The following is a 26,439-nucleotide window of genomic DNA, read 5'->3' on the forward strand; positions in this document are numbered from 1 at the left end:
TCTATCGACGGGCTTCTACGGGCGAACCTAGGTGGAGGTGATATCTGCTGTCCAAATTCAAATCGGACATCGGGAGCCGGAATAGTATCGATTCCAAGTTGGCGGCCCACTCCGGACCTTGCCCCGGACTCGAGTTGGCATGGTGCCTGGGCAGAAAGTGAACAACAACGGCATGCAGGACTTGGGCCGGTGCGCACCCCCTACTTTCACTTTCGGTTTCGGGTCTCCTCGCTGAAACTGAGGGGCCTTGGATTGTCAGCACACATTTATAGTGGGACGATTGGGTAACCTGCCTGCTCTTGGACACTAGCTGGGACTACCCCTTGGGGTCTCCGAGGTTTCCTAGATTGGTTCTCCGGTGATCGCCCATCGTGTTGGTGGCCGACACCCTTGACGACCATCAGACAATGGCGGCTAGATTGGACGGAGATAAGCAAAAATCCAAGACGACTAGGCGGGGAGCTCATACCCAAGCTAACAACAAGGACCGCTATACCCAGTCGAGAGGTTCCCCTGTTGGCCCGCATAAGTCGCTGGAGAGACCCATGGATGGCCCGGGATCGTCAACGGAGTTAACATTGCAGGACGTCATGGGTGCCATCGAGGAGATGAAGGCGGCGGTCGGCCAGCGATTCGATACATTGGCCCATAAATTGGACACAGTTTTGATCGATGTTAAACTAGTCAGAGCGGACCTTTCACAAACGAATGAAAAGGTCAAATCCTTGGGTCTGACGACGTCGAGTCTGGTAACGGACGTGTCTGACCTGCAAGCAGAGGTCCGTAATCTGCGGACGTCCACTGCTTTGTCTGTCCGTCGACTGGAGGATTTTGAAAGTAGGGCTCGGCGGAATAATGTGCGCATAATCGGGGTGCCGGAGAAATCGGAGGTCCCTGCAGCTGACCTCTTTGTGGAAGACCTTGTGATCAACCATCTCGCACCCAAAGGCTTGAGTAAATTCTTTGCGGTTGAGCGGGCCCATAGAGTTCCGGGTGGTAAGCCCAAACCGGGCGCTCCCCCAAGGCCCATCATCGCCAGAATTTTTCATTTCAGGGACAGGGATGCTATACTGCAGGCCTCGAGGGTGAGTGGGCCGACGAAGTTCGAGAACACTCATATAAGTTTCTACCCGGACTTCACACAATTGGTCCAAAAGCAGCGACAGGAGTTCATGGGTGTCAAACGGCGACTGAGAGACATGGACCTGAAATATGCGATGCTCTTTCCGGCCAGGTTGCGGGTTGAGTTTGAGGATCGGACGCACTTCTTTGATCGGCCGGAGAAGGTTGGAGATTGGCTTGATACCCTGCCTCAGCAACGACGTCGAGAGGGACAGACCGAAGGGAACGGAGTGGGCTCGGCTGAACAGGAGTAGACTTTTGGTTCCCGGTGACTGACTATTGTGATGGCACTTCCATATTTTGGTTTGGTGTTTCTATTCAGCGCCTTATCCTTCAATGCCCGGGGGTTGTGGGGTGCTCAGTGAGGCTCTTTCCTCCTCTGGGTTTTCTTTTTGTAGCGTAGTTAATGTTAGGGCGACAGGCACACTGCAAGTTGGGGGGGCTACATGGGCTCACGCAGGGGTGCAGGGTGGGGGGAGTTGTAACGGGAAGGTTGGTGGGGAGGGGGGGGGAGTTGGGGAATGTTTATTTGTTTCACAAGGCAATGTGAGGTTAGCTGCTGATTTGTCCTGGTTGTGTTCTCCGGGATGTGGGCATCATGCACGGGAGCGGGATGGGGGGGTAAGGGTTTGAGAATACTTTCGTGGAATGTGAACGGACTGGGGGATAGGATCAAGCGCGGGGTGGTGTTGCAGTTTTTGAAACGGATCTCGCCGGACATTTTTTTCCTGCAGGAGACACATCTGATTGGGAACTCCTTCCATGCCCTGAATAGGCGGGGCTATCGCCTTGCTGTTCACTCTGGTTTCACTTCTGGCTCTAGGGGAGTGGGTATCTTGGTCAGGGCCTCTCTCCGGTTGGAGGTGGACGAGGTGCTCCACGATGATAGAGGGAGATATGCAGCATTGGTGGGGAGATGGGAGGGAAGAACTGTTTCGCTCGTTGCTGTTTATGTGCCACCGGGATTGCAGACGGCTACATTTGCGGATTTGGGGCGTTTGGTCCTGGGACTCCCTGGGGGGGTTCTGGTGTTAGGGGGTGATTTTAACGCGGTTGTATCCGGTATGGAGGACCGTCACCCCCCTAGGGATCTCCCTAGAGCCCAGGCCTAGCTGGGTGGCTTTCTAGATACTTTAGGACTTGTAGATTGCTGGAGACTGATGCACCCGGGACAGGCACAATACACCTTCCACTCGGGGGCTCACGGGAGTCTCTCGAGACTTGATTATATACTTATGCCAGCGTTCCAGGCTGGAATGATCGGGGAGGTGCGTCATTTGGACCGAGGTATTTCTGACCATTCCCCTCTATTGTTGCAGATGAAGGTTGTTCCTGGGGCAGAGGGAAGAGTAGCGCCAATTAACCCCTGGTATTTACGTAACCCTAATGTTCGTGCTGAACTGGTTAAGTCCATTGATCACTACTTCAATGATAATGTAGGGTCAGTGTCGTCTGCTGTCTCCCTATGGGAAGGTTATAAAACGGTGATCCGGGGGCATGCCTTGTCTCTTATTTCCCATGCTAGGAGGTGCGGGAGGGAAGAGGTGGTCCGCCTGGAAACTGACATAGCTGAGATGGAGGGGGATTTGGAGCGGGGTGTCACAGATGAGAAACTGCACGTTCTCAGCCTTAAACAGTCAGATTATAGAGCGCTGGTCACGGATGCTGCTAAAAGGATGAGTAGAGAGCAACAAGGACGACTGTATGATGTGGGAGATAAGGCCGGAAAGTTGATTGCTTGGTTGGACAGGAAGGAGAGAGAGAGTAGAGTGGTGCCGGTTGTGGAGAGAGTGGATGGCGTGTGTGTGACTGACCCAGTAAAAATTGTTGACTGCTTCGCAGATTACTTCCGTGGGGTATACTCTCCGGTCTCTGGGTGCTCGGAGGAGGACTCTCATCTGTTACTTAGAGATATTGCATTGCCGTCCCTCTCAGAGGCTGATAGCATATTGATGGAGGCGAAGTTGTCGCCGGATGAGATTGCGCTGGCCATTCGCTCGATCGCTTCTGGTAAGGCCATGGGTCCCAATGGTCTCCCCATTGAACTATATAAGTTGCGTCCAGATAAGATAGCATCATATCTCCGTGACATGTTCCTCGCTGCACGGGCGGCGGGCTCCCTCCCCCTTGACCAACGTCTCGCTACCATAGTTGTGATACATAAAGAAGGGAAGCCGCGAGACTGCTGTGCCTCCTACAGGCCTATCTCGTTGTTGAACGCGGAACCCAAAATTCTGGCTAAGGTATTGGCCAATCGTCTGGTTTGGGTCGTGGGCGACTTGATTCATCAGGACCAGTCCGGTTTTATACCTCATCGTAATACCGCCCTGAACCTGAGGCGGTTGCATGGCGTGCTTGCTAGAGCGGAGTTTATGCGTGAGCCGGCCATCTTGGCGTCTTTGGACGCTACCATGGCGTTCGATACTTTAGAATGGCCGTATATTTGGGCTGCGTTAGCTAAATTCGGGTTTGGCCCTGAATTCATTGGGTGGGTAAAATTGCTATACGCTGACCCATTGGCGCAGGTTGTGGTGAATGGTAGGGCGTCGGCTCCCTTCGCGCTGGGGAGAGGTACGCGACAGGGCTGTCCGTTGTCGCCTCTTCTCTTCGCACTTTCTTTGGAACCTCTCGCCGCCTGGTTGCGTTGGGAGCCGTCGTTGCGGGGCATTAGATGGACGCCGGAATTTGAGGACCGTGTCTCCCTTTATGCGGATGACATTCTTCTGTATCTTACCTCTCCTCGACAGTCGCTAATTGTATTGGTGGACGTATTGAATTCCTTCGGTCGTAACTCTGGCCTGGTTATCAACTGGGCCAAGTCATGTGTTTACGTCCTCTCGGGCGAGGCCCCCCTCCTAACGCGGGGGTGCCCTATTCAGATTGCTACATTGGGGTTCAAATATTTGGGAATCTTCATATCACTGGACCCCGCGGTCCGCTATGAGCGAAACCTTCTCCCTCCACTCCAGCGATTGAAGGCCGACGTCGCGAGGTGGCGACGGCTTCCGCTCTCGCCGCTCGGACGGGCGGCATTGTTTAAAATGATGTCACTGCCTCGCTTTTTGTATGCTTTACAAAATACGCTAGATGTCGTGCCGGCCCGTTACTTCCGTGAGGTGGAGGGTCTTCAGCGCCAACTGTTTTGGGACGGGCGACCGAGGATCGCTCTCGCCAAGTTGACACTCCCTTGGTATGATGGGGGTGTTGCCCGCCCCGATATTAAAAGATACTATTGGGTGTCTCAATTGGTGGCGGTGAACCACGGGATATACGGTCCTGCTTTGAATCCGGCCTTCGAGATGGATAAGTTATTACTTCCGGGCGGGGATTACAATAGGGCACTGTATTCGGCGACTCCGGATGCACGGTTGACAGGACCAACGCAAGTTGCGGTACGCGTGTGGCATGCGGCGAATGCTGCGATGGGGTGGAGGGATCGCTTGACTCGAGCGACGCCGTTGTATGCCTCCCAGCGCTTGGGTTGTCTGTGGAAAACGAAAGGCTTTGAGAAATGGGATATGATTGGTATAAGTAAGGTGGGTGACCTCTGGGCGAAAGGGTCCTTTAAAACGTTTGAAATGCTCAAAACTGAATACAAATTAAATGATAGGGAGTACTTCCGATATGCACAGGTCCACCATGCGCTGTGTTCGGTTTTTCCGGATGTTGCTGCTATCCCAGAATATTCCCCGTTGGAAGATAGCCGTCTAACACCCTATGTGCCCGACAGCACTATTTCCCTGATCTATAAAAAACTTATTAATGATCGTACGGACTTGCTGACCCATCTGCGGGAGGCGTGGACGGCCGACGGATTGGAACTGGACGATGAGGATTGGGTATCGGCGGTGGCCTCCCCGAAAGAAGTGGCGATCCCGGCCCGCCTTAGATTTGTGCAGCTGAAGATACTCCATAGAGTGTATGTTACAGGGCCTGGTTTGATACGTATGGGTTATTCGAGGGATGGACTGTGTAAACGTGGCTGTGGCTTGTTGGGTACCTTTCTTCATATCCTATGGGAATGTTCGGAGGTCGTACGATTTTGGAGCGGGGTACATACTGTAATGCAGGAAGTCACGCATGTCGCTTTGTTACCAGAGGCCAGGAGGTGTTTGCTGAATGTCTAGGAACCAAATGACTATAATGCGGCGCAGACGCAGTGGGTGACTTTGGGGTACATGGTGGCTAAGCGCAATATCGCACAGTTGTGGGGTTCCCCGAGGCCGCCTACGATTTCGGTATGGAAGGAGAATATGGTTTGGTGTATGTTCAGGGAGAAGACGGTGTATGTGGCGAGAGGCAAGCCTGGGAGGTGGACTAAGGTGTGGGGTCCATGGAATTCCTATCGTGGGAATATCTGCGCTCCGCCTCTGCCGCGAGAGGTCGACGTCGCTTTGTCCCCCTAGCCGCACATTCTATGTAATTGTGCATGCTTTGTCCTCTTCTTCGCCGCCCCCCACTACCACCTCCTGTCAAGAGTTATTCCAGATAATGTGGATCTTCCCCCCGTCCTGGGGAGCGCACGCTGCTATTTCGGACTCTCATTGCCTTGTTTGTGTGTTATTGGTGGGTTTTTTTTTTCCTTTTTTTTTTTTTTTTGTTTAGAAAATATGAAACCGTCCTTTTTGATCGCCCTTGGACTATGGCCGCGGCCTGTTATATGTGCTTTCGAACTTTAGGGAGCTTTTGCTTCTGGCTCATTTGAATGTGTGGAGTTGCCTTGCTGGCTCCCAAGCTTTCTAGCGGCCGGCCCTTGTGGTTGTAGGCCCTTGTTTGTATCTTTTTAATGTGTAATAAAGGTTTCTTCTAATAAAAAAAAAATATATATATATTCTAACTTAATATACAGTTACTACTTTTAATCTTTTACCAAACTTTGCTGAAGAGAGAGCTGGCCAAAAACAGGGCCACGTTGATATCCTGCAATTAACAGACATAAGAAAACTCCTCAACAGTAACTCGCTACCTGTGACAACCAATATATTATGTTCCCTTGTAATATGCACATCTAATCTGTTTGAACACTGCTACACCAGTAAACACTGGTTTCTTGGAAATGATTACTGGCTGGCATGTAGGAGACAATGCTTGAAGTTTTAGTCACCATTTGTTTTAGTGCTGGTTCACGATGACATAGCAGAACTCTCCTGCATAAATTCAGTTACACGTGGTAGATATGAATATTCAGACTGTGATAACACCCTCTTTTTGTACTATTGTTTCTTTCTGTTTAGAGTGGACCCTGAAGAAGGGATTTTATCCTGAAATGCATTGGCCATCATGTTTGCTTGTAAAAATAAGACTGAATTCACGAATATATATGACCTGTTATTACCACGGTTGTTGCACATCAGAAATGGAATAGTCTATGTATTAGCAATATTTTTAAATCTCTTTATCAAAGTTTGGTAAAAGATTAGAAATGCTAACTGTATATTAAGTTGGAATAATTTTGATCTATATTGGAGATAAATTCACAAGCAGTGCGCACTGAGTCCAGGGTACCAGTGGTACTTGGCCCCTATTATCAGATTTTCTACTTATGTTGGCAGCATATGTCGCAGAGGTACACACAATATAGGATAAGTTGGAGTAATTGGTGTGAAGTGATTAGTATACAGGAGTGCACAATACACATATTTGTTTGATTACACAGGGATGTGTGCCATGTCGACTCTTCTGGTTTGTCTGCACTAAGACACACAGTCTGCAATGGCAGTGTGCGTGGGCTAGGAGAGGGGACCCCAGGATGGCACAATAAGTGCTATAAACCTTGGGGGTGCCTCTTCAGTGCCAATGCCCTAGGTACCAGGGGTACCATTTACTGGGGACTTACAAGGGGTACGGAGATTGTGCCAATTGGGAAACAAAAAGCATAGTTTAGGGAAAGAGCTTCTGGCACACTGGACATGGTTGGAAGGGACCCTGCGCAATTCCAATCGAAATTACATCATTTTCCAGGCAAAAAGTGAGGGCTAACCATGTCCAAAATAGGTACTTTCCTCCTTCCTACAGTAATATTGGCTTATCCCAAATTGGCATAATTAATTTACTTAATACGCACCTAGTAAAGAGGTACTACAAATATCAAGGGTGTGTACATTAAATGTTACTAGTGGTTCCTCAGCACTTGTTGGGCCACCCACTTAAGTAGGTCATTGCAGAGCCTTTGTGGGCAGTTTACACTGACATTTCAACCTGGTAAAATAAGCCTTTTGCCTGGCCCAATCTTTCCTTTTTAATTTATGTAAGTCACCCCTAGGGTAGACCCTGGAGAGCCTAGAGGTCAAGGTGCAATGTATTTAAAAAGCAGGACATGTACTGTCAAGTTTTACATGACTGTAGGGAAAACTCTTAAATTAGTTTTTAATTACTTCAAGGCCTATATCTTCCATAGGATAACATTGGGACTAACATTACATTTTATCAAAATGGGAAGATAGAACTGATTCAAGTTTGGTATCTCTGGAATTCTAATTTAAAATCCTAACTTATGGTGAAGTTGGATTTTAAATTAAAATTCTGAAAATGCCACTTTTAGAAATTTGTCATTTTGTTGCCTTGCCCATTTTGTGAAATGTCTCTGGTCGCCTGACTTGGTGTAGTTTGTAGTTGGGCTTTGTGTATTCCTCCTAGACAACCACACAAAGTGGGAGCTTAGGTGTGACTAAATGGGCCATCTCTAGAAGGATGGAAGAGAGAGGCTGGACACAGCCTCATTTACACCTGAATAGGCTATGTGCTGTCTCCGCACAAAGGGCTGTGTACCCCTCGTAGCTAGTCTGGAGCCAGGGCAGGAAAGGCAGAGCATGTGTGCACTTCAAAGACATGTCTTTAGAAGTCTCCCCCACATCAAAGGCACCACTGGATATAAAACCTGGTCCTCAGACACCACCACTTCATTTTCCTTCTGGACCTGTGGAAACTCTGCCAGAAGGATTTCTGTGGTGCTGAAGGACTGGCCTCTGCTGGACTGCACTCTCCTGCACTCCGGCTTTGCTATGCTGATCTTCTGCCTGCTGCCGTCTTGCCTGATTGAGAAGGCCTGGACCTGCGTCTCTTGAACCCAGAGTGACTCCAAGGGCAGGTTGGCTGGCCTCCTGATCTGAAGGCGCGAGTCTACTCCGCCAAGTAGTGCTAAGGTGCTTGGCAGCGCAACAGATGCATCTTCCCTACTGAGCAATACATCCTTGAGCAGAACAGACGCATCTCCTTGGCTTGAACGCCGCATCCCGGAACAGAACCAATGCATCGCCGCTGCTGCTTTGATTGGACCCGTCGCAAAAGACTCACATCGCAACCGTAACCCGCATCTTGAGACTGATGCATCGCCTTCGGAACCTGCCGCTGCGCTACGCTTTCACTGGTGCAGCTCCTCACATCTCTCGTCGATGGTAGCTTCGACAACGAAAACTCCACATTGCAGCTTCACTGCACATCTGAATCTATGCATCGCATCCCTGGCAACGGACTTCACATCGCAACTTCAGTCGACAGGATCCTCGATGTCAACGCAACAGGAGCTTGCACCACAACCTCCCCGCACCTCTGAACCAATTCATCACCTCAGCAGCGCAATCTATCTTTGACACGGATCGTAGCCACGCTCTGCAACCAGGATTTAAGGTACTCTGTTCAGAGGGTCTAACTGGGTCCCTTCAGCTGGACCGCATCGTGGTCGGCCTAAACTTGTGACTTTGTCCCGGGCCAGCGTGACCAGATATATCCCCTATAGCACTTTGTGCTTACCGACACTAATTTTCTTATAAACTTTTACAAACAATATTTCCGGTTCTACTTATTGGATTTTTGTCGTTTTCGGTATTGCTTTATTTATTAAATTCAAAGCCATTTTTCTAACCTGGTGTGGGATCTTTTTGTGTGCTGTTTTCACTGTTTTTCTGTTTGAAGTGTTGCGCAAATATTTTACACATTGCCTCCAAGTTAAGCCTGACTGCTCTGTGCCAAGCTACCAGAGGGTAAGCACAGGTTAATTTAGGGTTTGCTTGTGACTTACCCTGACTAGTGTTGTGGTTGCTGCTTGACCAGGGCTCACATCCCAGTCAACCAGTAACCCAACTTCGAACAAGGGTTATTTAGCACAATTCTGTGATGCATAGGTTGTCAAGGATGTGCTCATCACTTATAAATGTTGCTGTGGTGAGAATTAATGGATCAGACACTGTGGCGCCTGCAATTTGAGGTAGGTAAATTGCTGTCATCTCAATAATTCACTGGAGGATCTTGTTTGCATCTTATGGTGATCCGTTTGCTAAGGTTTACTTTTTTTTCAGAGGCACTTTAGGTTTTGAGAGATGAGACATGAATGATAGGAATCAGTTGTTGGGGTTTTTGATAGTATTTAGTGAACAGTGAGAGTAATCGGCAGATATGAGAGGCAGAAGGTAGAGCCAACATTCGAGGATTGCTTTTTTGTCTAGCATCTGGGCAAAGTTCAGTAACCCCACAACTTGTGACATTATATGACATTTGACTGTAATTCAAGAAACCACACCTACAAAGTTGTTTTAATCCACTTTAATGCTTTTTTCAATGTTAAAAAACCTTTATAAAATGGTCTTGAGTAACTTAATTCTACTAGGGGGTTTGCAGCAAAATTGAGGTTAAGACTGATTTATAATGTATGGATTTGACTTGGTCAGTTTGTAGCTCATTATCAGATTAATTCACTTGTCAGACTTTTCATATGGCCGCCAACTGCACTGTACTGTAGTTAGTTAGGAAAGAGCTGGACAGGAGCTAGTTAAGAGGACATACAGCACAGACTTCCTGGAGATCGACACTCTTGTGAAAAACTCGGCAGAGGAGCAATCTAGATGTGAGAGCAGCAGCTAGCCGTTGGCAGCATTATTGATTGAAAAGGGGGCAGGGGACTTGCATTCCAACACTACCTCGCTGTGCACGGCCACTGCAGAAATTGTAACAACCCTCGCACGATTCCATATCAGGCTGAGACTCAATGGGGCTGTGTGGCCCAGGTGTAGGTGTCCCGCCAGTCGATAGCTTTGCCTCCACGCTGTCCGACTGTTGCTGCTGATGTTGTCCCTCGATTGTGGGCCTCTGATTATTGAAGATGCCAGGCCTTGGAAGGTGGGGCTTGTTCTAGGGATTGTGGGGCTTGTTCTAGGGATTGTGGGGCTTGATCTAGGGATTATGGTGCTGCTGCCTCTGAGCCAAACCTCCTGAGCCAAGGCCAGAAATAAGTACCGCTGGTTGCAATTGCATCCGGCCAGGATGTCATGTAGGTATTCGCTATACTGTGCACCTATAAGTAACTGCTATGTAGTAATTTGAAACGTGCTCAGCTTGCTAAAGCAACATTTTACCTTTCCCAACATAAAAAGAGGTATAGATGCTGCTGCTAAAAGAGAAGCACCAGGTGTGCCAAATACGTGGACAAATTAATCAAAAAAATGTTTTGATTTTTAATATGAGAAATGTTGTCTCCTGTTTTGTATTTCAATCGGAATCAAACTATTTCCTTTAGTAGCAAGCAAAACAAAATGCTGGCATAATTTGCAGGAAGAAAATCTTACCAATCAATGATGTCAGCAAAGCCCCAGCAGAGGAAGCAATTATCTGTTGAAAGGCTGTTATTTTATTTGGCTTGATATTCAATTCATCAGTTTCCATTTTCTTCTTTCAACGGGGAAGGCCTAAATAAAAATATTCAACAGGAACATACTTTACATATTGGGGCTTTTCAAAGTTATTTAAACACAGGAATGTCACACAAGACAAAGAGTAACAATAAACCGAATACATTTGAAAGCAAAAAGTTTAACCACAATCCACCGTTGAACAAATAGAACGGAATGCTTTGTTTAGAGAATACCATTAATCTACTTCAATAAAGTATTGCACAAACTTGCATCTAGAGAGGTAGACTAACTCCAGGGGCAAAGTTATGAGTACTTCCACTGCAATCCAAAAGAGATGAGGGGCTGAGAAGGAATATGTGAAGCACTAGTTGGGAAAGGAGTAAAAAGGGAATGCAGGTGCTAGGAATTCCAGTGGACAGAGAATACAGTGAATGCAGGCCTGCACATGTTGGTAGCAGTAGAATAGTTATTGTGGCACAACTGCAGAAAGTGAAAACAATTCCAAAAGATGTTTTGCATCTAATATCAAAAGGAAAAAATGTTATGACTGTCAAACACTGTAACACCAATGATGCTAGGATGTGACGTCTGAATGCAGGTTCAACCAAAGAGATAAAGTGAACATGATACTGGTGGTGAACACCTATGATTTAGCATTGTAGGTAGTACACAAACTTGCAAATTTCTTCAAGCACATGTTTATTTGTGAATACGTAGTTCAGATAGTCAATAACAGTGTGACAACCACTCATCCTGCAGATATAGTAGTCAATATTGGCCTAACACAGAAAAGTTCTTCACATTCTTTAAATATTAACATCAGTCAACACATTTTTCACCCCAGTGTGAGCTACATGTGCCTGTGACATGGTAGGCATCCTTGAAGTTAATTAAGTTCCAGAGCACTGCACAGATGGCCAACTTGTAAGGGGAAGGTCAATCCCTCTCACTTTGTCTCATCTCCAGGAGCCACTCCCCACTCAATTAAGGAGCCATTCAGCTTCTGGGAGACAGTGAATACTGGCATAAAGGCAAATTTGGCTCAGGCAAGAAAATTAAAACTTTCTAAAAGAGAAATTGTCAAAATAGTAATATAAAATCCGACTTGACCATTAATGTTGTATTTTAAATTACTATTAAAATGAGCCCCTGAATCATTTTTCTAGCCCACAAATCAGGACAACCTGCGGTAAATAGACCCCCAATATTGCTGTATAAAAAATATGTCAGCTGAATAGGCCATAATATTACAGACACAGCCATTACTATAGGAGCCATTTGTGGGTCCACCCAATCCGCATCTAAGGGCCCAACGTACTGCACCCATCCATCTCAAGGGGCGGGATGTATTGTTTAACAATGTACGATATAAAATGGATACCTTAAATACCTTTCCCCTCAATGACGGATAATGTAGGTTGGCCTTCTACAGGGTCGTCCTCTGAAAAGGACATTAGATCTCCCTGGTGTGCTTCCAGGGAACGTTATAGCTGCAGATATATGTAAAATAGTGAGTTGTTCATATTAGATGTTTTTACCAAAGATGCAAATGTACAAATTCATTAATGGACTGCAAAAGTGCATCGCCGTAGTCCATTCGATTAGTGACAAGACCCTGAATCAGAGGTTTTCTGGCTTCTAGGGGGATCCATTAAAAAACATTCCGCAACGAGCGCATTATTCCGAAACATGTACTAGTAATGTGGTTGACCTGGGCCCGCATGGACAATTGGTTGTCCAAGTGAAAGCCCAGATTCTAGACCACCTCTTTGGGAACAGGACAGGTGCCAAGGTCGAGGGGCCATCAATCTGGCGACCAGAATTCAGGCGCTTTCCCAAAAAGCATGATTTCAGTTTCAGTTGAAGGTAATTACTTTTCATCCACCTGTTGACGTGGGACATGCAGTTTTTAAAACGTACCATAGTTTCCTTTGGATCGGGGCCCAGTGTGACTATGATCTGAGTGTCATCTGCATACGATATAACATCAAATCCATAGGCCCTAATCACTGGGGCCAGGGAGTCATCATATACAGATTAAAAAGGGTAGGATTCAAGATAGAAACCTGTGGTACACCCATCGTGACAGGTTTTGCGGAGGAGATGTTAAGTCCTGACTGAACAATGGTTTTACGGTCCGAAAGGTAACTCCTAAACCACTGCAGAGCCCTACAACTGACACCAGTCTCCCACAGCCGGTGTTCTAGGATGCTGTGGGAGATGGTGTCAAATGCAGCTGACAAGTCGAGAAGGACAAGAATAACCGATTGGTGTCTGTCCAGAGCCCGTCTGATGTTATCTGTGACCTCGACCAGAGCCGTCTCAGTGCTGTGAGCGGCTCTGAACTCTGACTGTGAAGGGTCCAGTAAATTGTGGCTCTCCGGATGAAAAACAAGTTTCTGATTAATAATGGATTCTAGTACTTTTCCCAGATAGGGGAGTAGGGAAATAGGACGGTAGTTGGGAAGAAGTTTAGGGTCAGCCGTAGACTTTTTCAAAATAGGCTTCACACGGGCAGTCTTCCAATTAGAGGGGAAAACGGCTTCTGAAAGTGATTTATTAAAAAGATCTGTAATGTTTTTTAGCAGTGCAGGGGCAATCGTAAGTAGCTTTGGGGAAATTAGGTCAACGGGGAACCAGATTTTATCTTTTGAAGGGCTGTGAGAACTAGTTTAGAGTCAATATTAGTAAATTCATCAAGGGAGCGGGGAGGGGCACCGGGGGCTTCTGACTCATTGACTGAATCCGAATTATTATCATGCGGAGTCAAGGATCGGTGAATGGTGAGAGAATCTTTTCTTCAAAATAATTTGAAAGGGAATCCACCCAGTGTTGAGAAACGGGTGTGGACGGCAGGTTTCTAGGGGTTGTAAATTCCTTCATGACCTTATAAAGCTCCTTGGTTGAGTTTCCTGCCTTATTTATCCTTTCAGTTAAGAACAATTTTTTTGCCGTTTTGATTTTTGTCATATAGTCATGGTGAGCTTCTTTATAAATGGCACGATCCTCCGAACTTTTACTCTTACGCCATTTGCGTTCCGCTACCCGACAAGTGGTCTTTGTGACTCTGAGCTGGTCAGTGTACCATGGAGCAGTTCTTATTTTGGTCTTTGTCAGTGTCAGGGGGGCAATTGTATCCAGTACAGTTAAAACTGCATCCTCCAAGGTGTGCAGTGTCCGATTTACATCTAGGTTAGGGTTAGTTGGGTCACAGGAAAAATGTTCTATGAAGAGGGGCAGGGTTACTTTATGCCAGGGTCTTCGTAGGGTGAGATCAAATTCCAGGTTTTTTTTTACTAACATTTTAGGAATTAAAAATTTTAAGAGATAGTGGTCGGTCCATAGTAATGGAGTAAGGGGTAGTATAGTTGTCTCAGGCCGATTGGTGAAAAGAAGGTCCAAAGTGTGGCCTGCCGTGTGTGTTGGTTCATGCATCAATTGAAGGAGGCCTAGGGTGCTCATGTTGGAGATCAGTTTTTCTGCATTTGAGTTATGCAGTGTAGCAACATGACAGTTGAAGTCCCCAATCAGGAGAAAATTGTCTGATGCCAGAACGCGAGGAGCAAGAAGTTCCAGTAGTTTTTCAGAGAAGTCACTTTTGGGTCCGGGGGGACGGTACACTAAAGCTCCCCTCCAGGATCCATTATGACAGCCCTTGATCTTGAAAATACATATTTCCAGATGGTTTTCAACATGAACTTCCAAGAAAGTTACATCAAGATCATTTGTGGTAGCAATTAACAGACCCCCTCCTTTTGTCTGAGTCCTGTCTGCTCTCATTATTTTATATTGGGGGGGTAGGGGGGGGGAAAGAGGACATGTATGTCTGGCAAGGCATATTCGTGGAGCCAGGTCTCTGTGACCAAGCAGATATCTGGAGCCTCTTGATCCAGAAGGTTCCATAGCTCAGTAGAGTGCTTAGGAATAGAGCGAGCATTCAAATAGATGGCACTAAGTTGCCGAGGGGTAGCTCCATCGGAAGAGCGTGGGAGGGCAGCCTCTTCAGGTCCTACTGTATGGGAGGGTCTGGAAACTATACTGATACGCGCTGAATGGTCATCTAAGTTAAATGAGGTAGAGGTGTTTAGTTCTAGAAGCTCTTTCTTCGAGTACTTTAGGATCGTCATGTTGGAAGTTAGCGGCAGGGTGATTCAGAGGGAAGTCCGGCTTCACGGGGGAAGCAAAAATTCCTGAGGAAAGACAGAGGTCTTGGCGTGTGGCGGCGGTCTGGCGTGGACGGGCGCAGAATGGGCTTGCCTTTGGCGCACCGCTGCGCGCGTCCGCGCTCCTTCCCGGTTTAAGTAGGAGTAACCGGAGAAAGGCTGGAGTGCTAACCTCTCACTTCCGGGGACCGGAAGTGTATACTGCCGGCCGACCCTCCGCTCAATCGGCACAAGTAAATGCAAGTGTGAGCTCCAGTGAGTTCCTAAGCAGGGGTCAATGGCAGTGCGAGCAAAGCGTGCACCCTGCTGTGTCCGCCGCGTCAGCCGCTGCTTGAGAAAAGGTGAAGCATGCACTAAGCATTAGCCATTTGGAGGCTGTCATTTATTTATGGCACAGACAAAACCAACAGACGCTTACATTGCCTAACTTGCATTGGCTGAATAAGAGACTCGCGGCAGCTCCGTGCACGTTGCTATGGGAATGGGAGTTCTGGCAGTGTGTGGTGGGGGAGAGAATGGACAGGGAAGCGAAAGCAATGATGTGCGAGAGAAGGCCATGAGGTGGGATGCGCCGCAAGCTCAACAAATGTTGGTCTATGGCTGCCTAGATATTTCCTGATTTGAAAACTTGATCGGATGGGAGAAGCCAGACCAAATTTTTTAAGGCTGCGAGAGGGTTAAAGTTAGCTTCTGTATTGTTCTTCTATTTTTGGGGGGGAAACTGTACACAATCAATAAGGAGGCCAACACGGCACTGTTGCTTCTTCTCACAAACGTTTTATCAGGTGAAGCTACGCTGTGCTCGGGTGTTGCTTCTCGCAAGCGTCGCGCGCGCATCCTTAAATAGTGTTCTCCCTTTCTACGAAACCTTCAGGACATGAAAGCAACTGTACTCCGCAAGCCTGGCTCTGTAACCAGACAACTGTAACTCGTGGTAGCAAGCATGCGTGGGTATCTGAGGTCGAGTTATGGCGAGCACACAGCCCTCTGAAACCGAGTCAAGAACCTGACAGGAGGCCAAGACCCATGGCGTTGGAAGCATGGGTGCGGGGGTGTAGCAGCACCCCCAGAAGAATCCCTGAGTTCAGAAAGTGATACGAGGGACGGTACTTTTCAGGAGACATTGCTGCCTGCGCATCCCTCGCCTGCTTAGCACGTCATCGCGATGAAAACAAAAGTGATCGCGATTGACATGCTAAGCACGCGAGGGATGCGCGCGCAGCAATGATTGGAGAGGCGGAGCGAGGCGCGCGTGCTTGTGCACGAAACCGCAAGCTGGCGGCCGGCAAGTAGCACTTTGAAAAGCCCCTTACTAAAGTCGAGCAAGCAGCGCATGCGCTGCTCTAGGCTCGACCTAAAAAACAGTATTAAAACATCTAAAAACATGGAATATGTAAAAATGATGTTAGAAGTTGAAATAGCTCTAAGTCCTCCAAAATAGTCAGTATACTGCTAGACCAACTGAGCACATCGAAAGCCATGGTGTTCAGTGATAGCCGGAGAGAAAAATTAAACAAAACAATGTTTTCGAATTCCAATTGGTCTCGTTTTGGAAAAAGGACATATCGTTCCCAGCAAGTGGAGAGCCAAATGTTTATGTGCCCTACGTGGGAGACACAACATCACTGTCGCTTGCAGTCGCAGATAACGGTCCCTGTAACACCTCTTGTATCTAGTCAATGGAGCATCTTCAGTTCCTGCAGCAGCCGCTGAGGAAACACTCAGAACGTGTTCTTGTAGTAGAGCTGGTGTCTGTTCCGACAGGAGCTGAACCATCCTGTGGATGCTTTAAGAATACTGTCATCAACATGAGAATATGCTGAAGACACTGTAACATGTGGGCCATTAAGGGGTCAAGTAGTACATCAACGTCCGGTGGCGCAACGGATGGAAGTGTTAGACATATGTCCAACATACATTTGTATCAGCAGAATAGGCTGCCAAACACAGGCAAGATACAGTCAACCCAGACTGATCTGAACGATAGGAACCAATGCTCATTAGCTCCCGAAGCCTAGGTGCGCCCCAGATGGAGTACCATGCGTTCACGGCAACGTCACAGAAGGAGTGCTTTTTCCATCTCTGGTGGAACTGGGCCGTCCATTGCTTAGCAGGAAAAATAAAACCAGGATACCCACTACAAGTAGAAGGACCAGCGGAAGCTTTCCAAAAATGCTTCCCAATACGGAGTGTATGGATGCTGGGACAACTCCGAAGATTGTCTGAAAGGTGCTCAATAGTCCAGAACCCATGCTCTTAAATAGGTGCACGATCCCCTTCATATCAGACATGTTAAAGATACGATGTACCATTTCTCAAAAACGGAGCAGGAAGTTTGTTCAGTCTAGTGCCTATATCTCAGCCGAAGACCTTGCAACCTGGATAGCAAAAGTCTCTCAGGCTGAGGTTAAGGCCACATCCTTCTGTAAAAGCATGGCTTTCAGTCTGCTCAGAGAATCAAACCATATAAAGGAAACATCCAATGAAGGCAATAGCGTTGCCTTCTTAAATGTGTGGGACGGTGGAAACAATACTAGCATACAAGTAAGCCTGGAACTTACTGTGACCAGATATGCAATGCCTGGTACCATTCCACAACAACCTTGATCAGTCAACATCAAATACCTCCCGTTCGAGAGCAGTTTGAACACTTGATGAATCACAACAGCAGGGGATCCTTTCAAGTGACATGATAGGTTCGCAACCATAGCATTACAGGCTCTGTGAAGCAAAATATCCTGACAAATTAGAGACCTGCTTAAAGAATTCTCACAGTGTGAACTGCTGAGAAACTTCATTGTCCCCTTTCTTGCATCTAAATCTGTACTGCAAATCCCAAGACTCATGTATGTATCCCTCTCTCAACGCATCATACCTTCCTACCTGATGATACTGTAGACAGTATTGAAATTGGAATGTCATGACTGGCAGTGTAATATGGCCATGGCTTAACCAATTGTGTGTAAGGTGACTCAGCCATGGTAAAAGGTAATTGGTCCAATTTTTCAATGTCCAGCATTGTATACTTTACATCTCTTCGTGCCATGTTGTCTGTATTTCGGTTAGATTATATTCAGAAAACAGAGTCGTACTGTTGATATACCGCCAGGGCATGTGACCAGAGCGCAATGAGTATAGCGTCCAGCTTAATAATAAAATGGATCGCAATTGTGATTGTCCATGTTGTAATATAGACAAATCCTGTTCCATTATATCTATTTGCAGAAGACACAATGTTTCCCAATGAATAAATCCTGGATGCTAATATATGCATACCATTGTCGACCACCTCCAAAGCCTTTTCTAGGTTAACCCTATCAAATTCACGTAGTCTCTCAGCAGCTTCCTGTTGAGAGATTTTACAACCTCATTGTAGATAGCATATAAGAAGCGTTGCTGACGTGGCTTCTGGAGACCTAACAAAAAATCCCTGAGTTCCATGTCATCCGAGAGTGAGGACAAGTGTTGTTTCACCTGGGACAGTGTTGAGGTTTTTAGCCACTCTAGGTCTAACTTTCCAACACTGTAAGATGTCACCACCTCAGAGTGCTCTTTGTACATAGCGCTGATCAGGCCTATGGATACTAAACCCTTTGGTACCCCAGAATCTTGACTGACATCTATTGGTGGAATGGTGCACTTCACCACCCGGGGAAAACAATGTTGTTGAAAGATAGACGAGAAAACAAAAGTAGCACTTCAATGTTGCACTTTGTAAAGTGGCGCTAATGCCTAAAGGTGTTAATAAAAACAATCTGGTCACATTGCGAGCACTCTTTCTTGCTTCAGTTAGTGATTTCGGTATTTTGAACCTTTTTTTCTCTTTGTCAGAAGGCTGCACTTTAGAATATAAAAATGCCAGGAAAAGACTAAATTTCCAGCAAAAGCCGGGTAACGGATAAAGAAAAGGAGAGGAAAGAGAAGGTAAGAGCCATTTCTTGACGTCACGGTTTTCATTCAGCAAGTGAGAAGGAGAGAGACAGAGAGGGAATAAGAGGAAGAAAGAGACAGAGGGTCAGTTGACAGCAGCAGAGTAGAAGTAGACACTGTTCTTGTTTTTCTGGGCAAGAAGGAAAAGACAGTCCTTTTCCTTCTCTGCCCACCCCGCCTATCCGAGAACGGCCACGAATGGCTGAGCCCAATTTCTAAGCCGTGGCTATTTCTGCCATCATGGGACGAATTTTTAAATAAACAAGCATTGGCATAGCCAATAGGTCTCGCTTTTGTGGCCTTATAAGTATTTAGTTCTGCAGCATAATATCCTTGGTGCAACGACATGAACTGTTGCATGGTTAAACACTTATAAGGTCCCAAAGGCAAGACATATTGGGTATGCCAACACATTTAAAAACAGCAGCCTTTGTGGTACTCATTTCTGGACTTACTCATTTCACTATGTATAGCTGGAGAACAACATCAGAGTAACCCAGATTAAAGTTGGCTGAATTGTGTATCATTTTTGATTTGATAATGTACGGCCCCAGATTACTCAAGCTTCTGCTAGTTTTAGAAGAATGAGGTGTGTGTTCGTTAGTAATCATTGTTCATGAGCATGCCTCAAGTTTTCAAAATAGATGGTTAAATCTAAATTATCTGTCTTCTGGATCAAAATGTAGGTGATGTAATCCAAGTGCTATCCCTTAGATTTAATGACAATGACACCAGGGAAAGAGTGACAGATCAATCAGCTACATTGTGCGGAAGACATTTGCTTGCAGCATTTGCCAATGTTACAAAATTTCTACTGCCAAGTTTTGTAAATCTTTTTCTGTGGGTACAAATAATGGGAAAACATCTTGGAAAAATTCACGAAGCTTAAAAAAACTACATAAAGTTTGCTTATAACAGGTTTACAAATCAGCATGACCCTTATGTATGTTGCTTTTTTGTGCTTCCAATATGGCAGCACATGTTTCCACTGCTATAAAATCACCCCTTTATGAAAGTCAGGTAACGGTATGTGAATCATGCCCTATAGTTTCAATAACAAAAAACACCAATTCACTGCGTCAATTCGAATGCCGCTGGAGCGTTGTGTGCAAAAAAGTGCCCAGTGTAAAATGATTTGTGCCTGCCGTTAGGTTACTTATTACAACCAGTTACAGATTTTGTGGCATGAAAATGCAAATAAGGGTTGGCAAGTGTCTCTGTGACACTGTTTTGCCTTCAGAATTGCCTTCATTGAGGATGCGGAGGAAAGTGCCCATAAAAAATACCCCTGTATAGATGCAAACTGGAAACCAGAAGCTAAAAACTACTGCATACAATTAGGGACTTTGCAACCAACTCTCAACGAAGGTCTCTATGTGCTAACTTTGTTCAATCCATTTCAAAGCTAAGGTTTGTTATTTTTAAACCGAACAACCTTCATCGCAGCATTTTAAATCCACAGAAAGCATTTTATTTCAAGGGAATTCGGGGGTGTAGAAATTAGAATGTTTTAAAAATGTTCTTTTTGTACATGCTTTTCTGTACAACATGTAAAACAAGCAGCCGCGAAAGTGATCGCGATCATACGTCAAAGCGGCCGCGAAAGTAATCGCGTCAAAAGCGGCGCGCACGCACATGCACTGTAGCTCTAGACTGGCCTGGTAGCACTTGGCAGCCTCCGGTCTTGTAATTAAATTCTTTGCTTAGAAGAAAACATAAGAGGGGTGGGGGGTTGACAAATTAGTGCCTGGCTAAGAGGCCTCTTTCCTGCCACTCACACCTATATGAAATGAAATCAGATTTATTACGCGCTACTTAGCCCGATGGGCGTCAAGGCGCCTAAAAAAAAAAAAAGATTACTAATTAAATAATGAATAAAATAGAAATTGCTTATTGATAGGCTTTACTAAAATACCAGGTTTTGAGTGCTTTTTGAAGAGGGTTATTGACGGTTGGGCCTTAATCTCTAAAGGGAGAGCATTCCACAGCCGGGGAGCCACATTGGAGAAAGCCCTACTTCCCCATCTGACTTTCTTGAAACGGGGAACTACTAAAAGGTTCATCTCTGAAGAACGAAGGCACCTGCTAGGGATATAGCAGGTTAAGAGAGAACCCAAAGCGCTAGAGGGTCCAGCCCTTAAAGCTCCAAACACCAGGATTAGCAGTTTAAAAGAAATCCTGTACTGAATAGTGAGCCAATGCAGGCTTTTCCTGGCTAAGGTGGCCGATGAGGCTGCAGGTGCAGCCAGAACAAATCTGGCTGCAGCATTTTGTACAACCTGGAGGCGATAGATAAGGCCCCTATTAATGTCTGCATACAAGGTATTGCAGTAATCTTGACCCAACCAACGCAACCACCGTTTGCATACGTGACTGGGGGGAGAGATAGTGAACGATTCTCCTAAGAATCTTAATAACCCCCCAGCAGGTAGCTATCGTTCTGTTCACCTGGAGAGTCATGGACAGTGAGGTGTCAAATATAACGCCCAAATTCCTGGCGGAGTGGAATGGAATAGGGCAAGATCCCAACGAAGGGGGCCACCACTCATTAAACCAACAGTCCTGATTGTTGCCAAAAATCAGGACTTCAGTTTTGTCACCGTTCAGCTTCAGGGAGTTTTGAATCATCCATTCAGAGACTGCTTGCATGCAGTTCCTAAAGTTGATCGCTGATGTATTATCCGAGTGGGCCAGGGACACCATAATTTGGGTGTCATCGGCATATGACACCACTTCCATCCCCTGCGATTTCACAAGCCTTGCCAGAGGGGCCACATAGATGTTAGACAGGGTCGGGCTCAAGGCCAACCCCTGTGGAACCCCGCATTGCAAGGCTTTAGCCGGGGATAGAAACTCACCAAGCTTGATCCTCTGCTCTCTTTGATCTAAAAAAAGAGGACAGGAGACTCAAGGCTGTACCCGTTACTCCTAACTCCCTCAGACGTGATGTTAAAGTCGAGGGAGAGAGGGTATCGAATGCTGCCGTAAGATCCAAAAGGACCAAGAGAGTGGTCTGCCCCTGATCCACCTTCATTCGAATGTTATTCGCCACCATAGTAAGTGCTGATTCGGTGCTATGGCACCTCCTGAATCCATGCTGGGAATCATCCAAGTATCCAGAAGCATCTAGAAAGGCCGACAGGTGGAAATTCAGGTGAGATTCCAGCATTTTCACTGGAGCAGAGAGCAGCGATATAGGGAGAAAGTTCTTGAGCATTTCAGGGTCCAGAGTAGACTTTTTAAGCAGGGGCTTCACTATCGCCTTTTTCCAGGCCAGCGGAAAGACACCCTGTGTTAAGGCACCATTCATCACCTCCACCAAGGGGGGTAATAAGGTATCCCTACATGCTTTCAGCACTTTCAGAGGACAGGGGTCAAGAGGGGAGGCAGATTTTATTCTATTCAACAGAAGATCCATCTCCTCAAGAGAAAGCAACGGAAAAGAGGAGAGGATCTTAGAGGGATCTCTGGTCCAGGTTTCCAGTTTTCCCAGGGCCTGGGAACCCAGAGTAATACTCTGAGTTTCCAAGGCAAGGTAAATGTCCTCAATTTTGTTATAAAAGAAGTCTGAGATTTTGTTACAAGGCTCCTGAGACCCTACCACTGGATCAGGCATTTGTAGAGAGCAGAGGGAGTCCACAATTTTAAACAATTCCCTAGATGAAGTAAGGGAAGAGGTAAGATTAGAAAAGAACTCCTGCTTTTCCTTTATTATCCTAGCCTTATATTCTCGCAACAGGCGCTTGTGCGCCTCCCCTTCGATGGGGTCCCATAGTTTTCGCCATCTTCTCTCCTGTCTCCTACAGCTCTGCCTCAGGAGCCTTAATGGCTCAGAAAACCAAGGAGCAGAGGGATTACGCCTTGCTGAATACCGAAGAGAGGCGGGGGCTAGCACATCTACCGCTCTAGTAATGGAATTAGCAAGTTCTTGTGCAGCTTCCCTCACTTCCCCAAAGGAAGAATACGACCTAACCCCTATAAAAGGAGAAAGGGATTCATTGGTTATGTTCCTAAAACTCCTTTTGGGTTGTCTATTACAGGCATTCCGCTCAGGCGCATTTCCAGGGGAGGATACTAGTTCTAAGGGTACTGCCAGATGGTCAGACCATGCCAGACGTATAGGGGGACCAACCGACAATCTCGGGTCATTGGAAAATATCCCATCTAAAATGTGGCCGGCATGATGAGTTGGGCTACTAACCAGTTGGACAAGGCCACATGCGTCCAGCGAGTCTAGCAAAGACAGTGTATCCTTAGATCCCATGTCATCTAAATGAAAATTTAAGTCCCCAAGTATAGTAAGAGAAGGCTTACCAAAGTATGGCTCTAAAATTCTAAAGAGTTCGCCACTAAAGTTAGATCTAGGTCCGGGGGGTCTATATATAAGAATACCTGTAAAAGATAATGCTGGAGAACAGGCAATGGAGAAATACAGGGCTTCAAAAGAATCCGAAGGCTCGGACAGGGCTTTGATACCGCAGATAAAAGAATTTTTGTGAAGAATTGCCAACCCGCCTCCTCTACATCTAGTTCTATCAAATCTATGGAGTGCATAGCCTTCAGGATTAGCCATCAGTAAGTCATGGCCCGAAGAATCCGAGGCCCACGTTTCTGTTACGAACACCCATGTAGGATTCCTAGCAGTCACAGTCGTAGAATGCGACATTGTTTTTAATCAATGATCTGGCATTAATTAGGAACCCATTTCCTAATGGTAATCTATTGGGCAGAGCGTAAGAAGTGTGGGTAATATCCTTGTTAGGACCAGAGGGCAACAAGCTCACCTTACAAATGTGACATGAAGTAGAGCATAGAAGACCAGTGGGCGAAAAACGGTGATGGCAGGCCAATAAGGAAGGCTTTAGAGCAAGCATGTCCTGCAGAGTATACGAACACTTTACCTGTCCCATTGAGTGACGATCATCTCTTAGCGGCACTGCCTGCTGCACGGCCTCAGCGCAGACGGGCTAAACTCTGGCGGCAATCCGGCGAACCCGCTGCGCGATACCGCTGCGCGTCAGCATGACCCCCTTATGTAGGCGTCTAGCGTCCTTATGACGACTAGAACGTCGAGACTCCAAGATGGCGCCGCCAGGCGTCCCGATCTACAGCCAGTACGCACCCAGTATGGCAGCCAAAAAGACCCCAGCGTATCCGTGAGAATGGCCTGCCAAACAGCGGTGGAAACCAAACTTTTATAGTGCAGGTAAGGGGCTCCCAGTTAAAACCAGGGGTAAGAAAAAAACAAATTAAAACAAATACAAAACGGGGCAGATTACAAAAAAACTATAGTAAGCAGCAAAGCGAAAAGCGCTAAACAGGTCGTGTTCAGCACACAGAGCGCTCAACACGCTATATATTTAACTTGCTGAACAGAAGGAAGGGCTAAAGCCAGCAGTTCAGCGCATCTCAAGCAGGCATTGCAGACTTCCTTCCTCACTGTCCAGAGGGAGGCGAAAAGAGCTCCTCTTCAGAATCAGGCGGGTGCCTGGTAGATTTGGCCAAACGCCCTGTGCTAGCAACACACAGATTTACACGGCTAATCAAACCGAGCCCATTATTATACAAATGTACGGACTCACACTACTTATTTTAATTTACATTTGCAAAGGTACCGTACGACAGCCTGAACATTTCACCAAGTTTACTACTACGTGCGCGCCCATGAATCTCGCTGGTGGTGCTCAATCGAGGATTTGTGCCTGGAGTGTTCACACTTGGGGCAGTCACTCGAGGAATTGTACCCGGAGTGTTCACACTCGGGGCAGTCAAGCGGTGAGGGAAAATAAAACTAGGACGCTTGTTGTACAGCGGTTACCGTTGCGGCTCCAAATGACCTCTGAAGACGGTGCTTGCTTGTTTTTTTCGGCCGTGACATTTCGCTAAGCCGAGCTGACATTTTAGTTATTGCGTTCGATACTCCGTTTCAAGCGGGGAGCAGGTGCTCTCGTTTTTAGTTGAAAAAATAAAAACAAATAGCAGCCTGAGACCCAGCCCATTACCACCGATAGAAAAAAAAGCCCAGTTTTGCACGGACGGAGAATACATGCGACATTGTCCTACAATATCGAGTAAAGCATAGAAGACACAACACAATAAATACTGTAATCTGCTCCGTCAGAGTATCTATATGCTCGTGGCATCCTGGTGCACGTTTGCTATCTCTTACTTGTGGTGTGTTTGTAATACCAAATACTCAGCGGCCAGGCTGAGGGTGGAGCGCAGCCACCGGGATCCTCGGGAGGAGGCTGTCGGTCTGTGATGCGCACAGGGCAGCCGGGCATGGAGCAGGCTGCACCTGGGAGCTGTGCACAGGATTCCGCCGCCCGCAACGCCCTCGGACCTTCGCATGATTGCTAAAAAAATGGCGGATGGAAGCTTCCAAACTTTTTCGGATTCGAGGGCGTGTTCCTGCTGTTCGAAAAAGGGCGTGGCTAAAAAGTGGAAAGAACAGCACGGAACACGCCCCCGAATCTGAAAAAGACTGAGCCTATTTTGAGGGACGGCTCTCTCCTCCAATGGCTGGCCTCCGTTTAGGAAGCCAGCCAATGGAGGAGAGCCAAAAAGAGAGGCGGGCTAAAAAGCCACTCCAAGAAACATTAAATCTCCGGACTTCCGGTTCTGCCTTCGGCAGAACGGATGGTCCCTCGACCTAAAAAGGTGGAGTTTAGGCCTTAGTGAATAGGGAAGGGTATTTTCTCTCATTACAGCGAATGGAACAATCACCTCCTTAGAGAACAGATTAATAGTGAATGAATGTTGGTGTTATGGGCCCCACCAGCGAATGTAGTGATTGAGTGTGATCTAGGATCTGTGACGAAGGGAGGGATTTTGCATTCGGGGTTCACACACACCGAGCTAATACAGGCAGGCAAAGGCTGAGTAGAATGACAGATCAACTTGTCCTTCCACGCCAGTTGCGCCGCGGAAAGAAGCTGCAGTAGAAGAGTGATGCTTTAAGGTCAAGTATGTGGCTTCGAAATGCAAAGCCTCCCCCTCACCCCGTCACAAAAGATTATTCAGAATCATTTCGGAAAGAAGAAAAAAAGGGAACCAACGTGAAAACTCATGACTACAGCAAAGCAGCGATAGTTGTGCACGCAACGGGGAGCCCAGGGCCCTGACATTTTGTAGAGAATAAGGGCCTTACTTGTGTTCCTTCCTCATTTGTAGGGCAGCCGACACAGGCTACCTCCCTGCTTAGCAAGTACGTTATTTAAAAAGCGCCACTCATTGCGTTGTTTTTTGGGGCATTTTAGGGTCGTGGTGCTGACAGTCGGCCAGAGAGGTTAGGGTGGCTTCCAATTTTTCACAACCCCAGCCATACTTTACCTTCGCAAATGTCAACATTTAACTATGTCTGAATTGGAGAACTCATTTGAGCTTTTGATCTGACGCCTAATAGGTCCACCTGGTCGCCCACCCAGCCGTGACAGATGAAGACACCGCAGGCCAGCGTCGTCCCAAGGACTGCCCCAGGCACAGTTCTATACTGCTTTCACTAAGAGGATATTTACTTTTCAAAAAAATTGCCTCACTGTATACGTCCGGAGTCAGAGAAAGTGGAAGGTAATTTCAGTCCAGGAATTACTGGATGCATT

The 26,439-nt window shown here is 46.7% G+C and overlaps 1 protein-coding gene across 5 annotated transcripts in view; it reads right to left on the minus strand.

Annotated features, from left to right (window-relative positions):
* The window catches only part of SLC25A40 (solute carrier family 25 member 40), a 366,440-nt gene that overhangs the window by 338,064 nt on the left and 1,937 nt on the right, over positions 1–26,439 (minus strand). For all 5 annotated transcript variants that reach the window (XM_085631323.1, XM_085631327.1, XM_085631325.1 and 2 more), the window contains exon 2: positions 10,680–10,799. In XM_085631323.1, coding sequence (XP_085487449.1) covers positions 10,680–10,776 — 97 coding nt within the window. In that variant the 5' untranslated portion in view covers positions 10,777–10,799. The remainder of the gene's footprint in view (positions 1–10,679; positions 10,800–26,439) is intronic.

Source organism: Triturus cristatus, chromosome 10 (assembly GCF_964204655.1).
Source record: "Triturus cristatus chromosome 10, aTriCri1.1, whole genome shotgun sequence".
Taxonomy (NCBI): Eukaryota; Metazoa; Chordata; class Amphibia; order Caudata; family Salamandridae; genus Triturus; species Triturus cristatus.